Source organism: Pieris rapae, chromosome 14, assembly GCF_905147795.1.
Source record: "Pieris rapae chromosome 14, ilPieRapa1.1, whole genome shotgun sequence".
NCBI lineage: Eukaryota > Metazoa > Arthropoda > Insecta > Lepidoptera > Pieridae > Pieris > Pieris rapae.
Window position 1 is genome coordinate 5,651,559 of NC_059522.1, and position 7,226 is coordinate 5,658,784.

A 7,226-nucleotide genomic window follows, 5' to 3' on the forward strand; every position below is an offset into this window, starting at 1 on the left:
ATCTTAATGGTTGCTCAATATATCCCTCCTTAATGTCCTTCCCTATGACGGCACTAGTACCGGAACGGGCTGTAGGTGACGCATAATAATGCGTCGACATTTAAAAAAAGGGAAATTGAGCAGCGGGTAGTATTAATTTGGTCGCCTCGCATTGTGTTAATATTTGTTTCGGTCTCCGCACGCATCGTATCGTTTCATATAACCTTATTAATTATTTATCTTGTTTATTGTAATAATTGTTTTGTGCTATATATATCGGTGTCTGTGATAAAGTTAGTGAAGAAGCTCAAATCCAGCAGCAAGAAGCCACATCCAGTCATAAGAAAGGAAGCCGATAAGGTTGAAGGTACTGTGCCGTGTCCTTTCTTTCTTTCTCCAGTACAAGACCCAAATATTGAGCAACCGTATTAAGAAAATTACAGTCCACTTTAAATTGCAATAAATATAAATAATATAATCAACAACCAGCGCCGCCATTTTTTTTTGGTCCTTCGAGCCGGATTCTTTCTACAAATAAAATCGAGATATTTATAAATATGATAATTCTCTGAAAACGGAATATCTACATAAAAAAGATGTTATACTAGAATCATCGCGGCTTTTACTACTTCTTCGCTTGCGTGCCCAAATAACTACCCTTATTTATTTATTATTTATTAATCCTGTGTAAATGAGGATTTTAAATATCATAAAAAAAATTTATGATATAAAAACTAGAAAAAAATCACACCAATCATGTACTAGCCTGGGATTTAACCTTGAATGACTGATACCAACTTGTATTGTAAAATGCATCTTATCACAAAGCAATAGAGTCGCAATTGAAATTATTATTAACCTATGGTAACGTGTGATTCCGCTAATCGGGTTTGACCTTCAGCTCATCAGCGGGCACGACGGCCTCCCGCGGGAACCAGCCGCGAGGAGCCCGGGCCTCTCCCGTCCGCACTTGCTTTTCACCGAACAGCCATTGTCTTCTTTGGCGAGTGGCCCGAACGACGTCCCCGACGCGAAGGGCCAGCCGCGGCTCGTCGGTGCAAGGGGCGGAGAGAGCCGCACGAGGCCGAGACAATAGAGGAACCCAGCGGCCGGAGTACTCCGAAACGGCCGCAAATAAACGAGATCGTTGCTGCTTCTCTATCTTCTGGGCTTTTTGTTCCATAGTGAGATCGTATTGCCCGCAACCGTCCAGTACGGGCCACCTGAGTCCGTCGTAATGACTTCCGGCCCAGACCTGGTACCAATTGGCCTTCCATCCTAAGTCATATGGATACACGAAGGGAGGGAGACCTTGTTCCTCCCGCCTGCCTACAGCCTTCTCTACTATCCATTCTTCTATAGTAGTGCGATTGCTAAGGATACCACGAATCTGAAAGTAAAGCAAAGCTCCAACTGCAAGAACTACCCCCACTGCCATGCCGGTAGCCAGCAACGTCAGAAGTAATGTGGTGAGTGTGAGGTAGATCATCGGCTCTTGGCCAGTCCCATTGTATAGGTACCACACACGGTTGATTGCATGATACAAACATGTTACTAGGACAATAGATGCATGAAAACATCCTAAAACAGCAAACATGAGGAATGTAGAGAAATAGCCATGATTAGCATGACCTACACAGCAGTTGATCCAAGGGCAGTGATGGTCCATTTTCTTAACACATCTTCCACATTTTTTACAATGATGAGATCTAGGAGCCTTAAATCCTTCACATACTGTACAATATTGTAAGTAATCAACATCTTCTTCTTTTTCAGGTTTCCACCCCTTTGGCACAAAGCCTGGACCTTCAAGAAGTGACTGTAGAAAGTAATACAGTGTGAGAGCTGCTAAAGTAATAAATAAGATAGAATGTAGTGCAGCAGCTAATGATACATGTGGGGGCCACCACATACTCATTAAATGTATCATTGCCCATGTTATTAGCTTTATTATTCCCAATACTGCAATTGGACCCCAGTGGCATAGTCTTTTAAAAGGTGATGACATGATTCCTTTTAATTTTAACACATTTTGTAAATAATAAAAATATATATATTTAACTACTTAATATCACGGTTATAAATTCATACATTTTATGATTATTTTTTTTTTATTGTCAATACAAGAAAACATTGAAATTTATTTTGAAAATAACCTCACGTTAGTTGTGTATTTTCGATTTCAGTTAATCGTACCCATGCCGAAATATACAGAGCGTGACAGTCGCAGTGCCATGGGTTGTTTGACAATTTTACGTTAGCGAGTAACACCGTAGTAGGTGTGCGGGATGTATTACAATTGGATAAGGAACACAATGTGACGTCATGGGATTGCGCAGGTGTCATCGAAGTTCGCCCTTTATTAGCAGGTACCGTGTGTGACGTACTGTCGTCAGACGTGGTGCCCGTGGCCGCGGCGCTGTTATTATTATCAAAGTGAAGCATGCTGTGGTGTAAATTATTACACCGGCGGCAGCGTGAAGAAGAATTACAGACAGCCAATCGGTGCTTCCCTAAGCAGTTCACGCATAGATTATTTGTCTTAACAAATTTAAAACGATCGTTAGCGGTCATGCTACGAAAAGTCGAGCATGTATACAAATGTTCGTGTCGCGTATTACATAGGGAACACATCGGCTGCGTAGGCGCAGTCGGCGTATTTAGGTATGTATGCGTTGGTTTTAAAATTTTACTTGTTGTATCAGTGATAGAAGTTACAAAAGATTTTACGGTTTTGGAATATTTATTATTAGCCGGTTTAATAATAATAGAATTTGTTCGATCCAAAACTTTACACTGTTCTCTTAAAAACATGACTAATTGCGTGTAACAGGGTAATTTTTCTTTTCTAACAGAATTCTCAAATGAAATAATTGTTTCGTTATCTAATTTTTTAAGTGCCAAAAATAAAAATAAAAAATTCAATTTATTAGGTATTTCTAGGTTTTCAAATGCTGCGATTGATGTAACAAAATTATCAAGAAAATTATTTAAACCCTCTGTAGAAGAACTAGTTAATGTTTTGAAATTATATATATTATCTAAATACTGAAAGCCGAGAGACCGTATATCTTGATATTTATCAACCAAGGTAGAATAAATTAAATTATAATTATTCGCGGTTGGATTTATGCCAGCGATCACAGTTAGGGCCTTACCTGTTAGTTGCCCACAAAGATAAAACACCTTTTCTGAGTTCGAAATTGACCCATTATTATGCACTAAATGATTAAAGGCTTCATAAAACGACGTCCAATTATTTGGGTCACCATTAAACTGTGGTAATTTAATTGGAGGCAATTTCAATCGGGTGATCTAATTTCTCCTCAGGTGAAGTATTTTTAATTTCCTGCAGCTTACTTTGTATGCTTACGTACAGGTCCTCAAAGGACTCCCATGTTTGAAAAGAAGGAGTGAACTGAGGGTTATGCTTCATTTGTTCAACATTTAATTGAGTTACTAACTCATTAAATTCACTACGAAGTACTTGTATATTAAACGTTTTAATTTGGAAATTTTTTTCGTCTTCTTTACTGTTAATATTTAACGACAAATCGTATAATGATTGCATCTTAGAAAAATACGAATTTTGTCGGGCTTGTAATAATAATATGAGTTGTATATCTACACCTAGATCTATAGATTCCGATGTCTTATCACTTTTCGGCATTGTGAATTTAAAATAATCGTAGAATTATATTTATAATAGCCAAAGAATAGAAAATCAATAAAAGATAATTAGGAATAAAGTTTAATGAAGTGAAAGTATATTGCAGCGACCGGCAAACTATGTCAAGGTCACGCGTACGTTTAACAAAGCGACGCAAATTATAATCGAAATTTTATAAGTATAACATTACAATAGCTAAGCTAAATTATTATGCTAAGCGAAAATAAACGGAGCGTAAGTAAAATCTATAAGTTAAGAAATATATCTCGGTTCGTATGGACCAAAAAAAAAATGGCGGCGCTGGTTGTTGATTATATTATTTATATTTATTGCAATTTAAAGTGGACTGTAATTTTCTTAATACGGTTGCTCAATATTTGGGTCTTGTACTGGAGAAAGAAAGAAAGGACACGGCACAGTACCTTCAACCTTATCGGCTTCCTTTCTTATGACTGGATGTGGCTTCTTGCTGCTGGATTTGAGCTTCTTCACTAACTTTATCACAGACACCGATATATATAGCACAAAACAATTATTACAATAAACAAGATAAATAATTAATAAGGTTATATGAAACGATACGATGCGTGCGGAGACCGAAACAAATATTAACACAATGCGAGGCGACCAAATTAATACTACCCGCTGCTCAATTTCCCTTTTTTTAAATGTCGACGCATTATTATGCGTCACCTACAGCCCGTTCCGGTACTAGTGCCGTCATAGGGAAGGACATTAAGGAGGGATATATTGAGCAACCATTAAGATAAAAAAAAATGCAAATTTGGCGCAACCAATTTTTTTACTTAAACGCCAATTAGAAGTTTTACAGCCAGAGAATCATAGGGTGTGTGTATGTTTATTTGTTTTTGTGTAATAAAAGCCTGATGTTAAAATTGGCTTGAATCAGTGACATTAAATGTCTGTTAGTGTTTTAAGGATATTTATTTTAATTTTTGACTTACTCTATTAGATATATAATTAATATATATAACATTCAGTAGTTTTTAAAAACAGTATTCAAATCATGTGTTTTATGTTTAATTAGTGATTTATTTGGTAGTAATAGTTTCATAATCGTAAAGTTAGACCTTCAAATCATATGACTAAAAAGCAAGGTATGTCTGACTTATGCCCAAAATTATTTAGTATCTCTTAGCTTCAAATAGTGTTACGAATTAAAATTGATTGAAATGAACCATCAAGTTTCCAACAATTTCATTTCACGATTAAGCGTCTGGAAACGATTACGTTTAATGGCGTGTCAAAATATTAGTCTAAATTACTTGAATAGCTCTCAGAATATTTCACTTAGCCCTGCTCAGTTTTAGCCGAACGTAAAAGGCGTAAAAGTCTTTCAAATAAATACTTAAAACTTTCCACAAATTATATTGAAATGGTTGGGATTGAACATTTCTGTCTTGTACTGAATAGTTAAATGTTAATTTAAAGTAATTTCTATATTTAATCAGTTGACCGTATACAATTTATAAAATATATTGTTAGCAATAGCTAACTATATATACCTATGAATACAAAGGGGGAACGCTGCCAGTAACTTCAGAACCTTGCCTAAAGGGACTCCTTTTAATAATATTTTTATTTATTAGATTTTAAAGTTAGTTATAATATTATATATTTTTGTTTGTAACTTGTGTTGAATTATTAAAGATTTTCATATTTATAAATTTGTGATTGAACGATGACGCAGGCCGAATAGATATTAAAAAAATGGTTTATACAGAATTCGTATTTGTTTTAATAAAAATGTAGTTTTGTACTACTAAAACTTACACTACTCTCTACACTACCTCATTTCCCGTAAACCAAAAACAAAAAAGCGTATGCGTATTATTTTATACACTTAATCACGCAAGAAGATTTATCGTTACTTGTTGTTTTGTACCTGAATAGTCCATTGAAAAAGCAGATTAACAATAAGATTACAAGTTGAGAGTGGATTTTTTCAAAAAATCTATTAGATTTAGACTAGATTACAATTCACCCTCGTAAGTAATTGTTCGTGCTGTGTTTCAGCTAATAATCTTCCCTGAAGCTTTGTGAAGTATTCTATTCTATTTATTTTTGCTACAAAATTTGTGATTTTAGTATAAAAATATTTTATACGCAAAAATATTCGTTCAAAAACATTAAAATCCAAGATTTTTGCCCTTGGGAAATCAGATCTTAGCAAATGTTGACGAAATGAGCACTTCGCAGCCTTAAGAAAAATGTTCTACATTATATTTAAATGCCTAGAATAGTCACAGATTTGACAAAATTATTGTTGTGAAAGACTTGAAGCGAGGTAAAATGCTATGCTCAAGATTGAACGCGATGAAGGGCCACCGTCGAGTCCCTCTAGGGGTCATTGAACATAACTACATATTATAATAGTCTGATACGACTAATAAATTTTGAGAGTAAAGCCATTATTGATTTAAACAATATTTATTTAGCCAGCAAACGAATTTTTGAAATAAAAATATTATCGTGGACTAATGAAAGGCCTTAGAAATGATTTTTTACATTAACATTAAATTTCGATTCTTACATTAAATCTAATAGTAATTTATTCTCTGAAACTCTGTTAACAGTGTACTGTTAACATTCGCTTTAGAAATACGAATTAAACAAAAATATCGAACGGAATATGTTTTAATAATACGATTAATACTAGTAATAAATATCCAAACTTATAGATGTAATAATATTTAATAAAAAAAGTCTGGCTTTGTTTTGTCTATATTTCACAATAGTCAATACAAATTCTAATAAAATGCACTCAGGATATTGGTTCTATTTGTTCAATAAAAAACTGACATAGAACGTTCTAGAACCATTTAGCCGATATAAATCTACATATAAATTGCATGGAGCCGTGTGAGACAGTTGAAATTGATAGTAGATTGGCAAGCAGATGTGCGAGCCAGCGTTGATGGACAACCGTTACCGATTGAGATGGTTAAGGCTTGAATACACCAAGATATAACTTCTGTTATAGATGTCACCGTAAGATTGTAAACATCTAATTGTAATTGTAATTCTACAGATTGTAATTTAACGGTTTCACTTCGGTAGATTACAATCAAGCGAAAAATAATGCGTTAAATTGCAATCATAATGATACGGTTCACAATCTATCGATAGTTTACAATCTTACTGGATAGATTGTAATATAACGATGTTTACAATCTTACGGTGACATAGATATGCCATCCCAAACTCTTTTATAGGGTATATGAATATGAATTAAGCAAAATGATTCCAGTTCCTCCGATTTGATTCTCTTTGTTAAGTATATTTTTTATAGGTATATTTTATATTATCCTATATTTTTATTATTAATAACAAATCTTACCTGTTGCGTAAGCTGTTTGATCTTCAATGAGCTTCGTCAGTTTGATATATACTTTGTGTGACAGATTAAGCTTAGCAAATCTTGAAAAGCTCAACGATATGTATTCCGGTATTTTAACGATTATATTAAAGGTTTTGTTAATACGATAAAAAGTTTCCGACAGTAATTGTGCAGTTATATTGTCGTATTCTAGATAACGAATAATATTCAAAAGAT

The 7,226-nt window shown here is 34.4% G+C and overlaps 1 protein-coding gene across 1 annotated transcript; it reads right to left on the reverse strand.

Annotated features, from left to right (window-relative positions):
- Positions 1-514: 514 nt before the first annotated feature.
- On the reverse strand, positions 515-2,051 carry LOC123689755 (palmitoyltransferase ZDHHC6-like). The gene has a single exon (XM_045631185.1). The coding sequence runs from the start codon at positions 1,985-1,987 to the stop codon at positions 860-862; it is 1,128 nt and encodes a 375-aa protein (XP_045487141.1). The 5' UTR covers positions 1,988-2,051; the 3' UTR covers positions 515-859.
- Between the last annotated feature and the right edge of the window lie 5,175 nt (positions 2,052-7,226).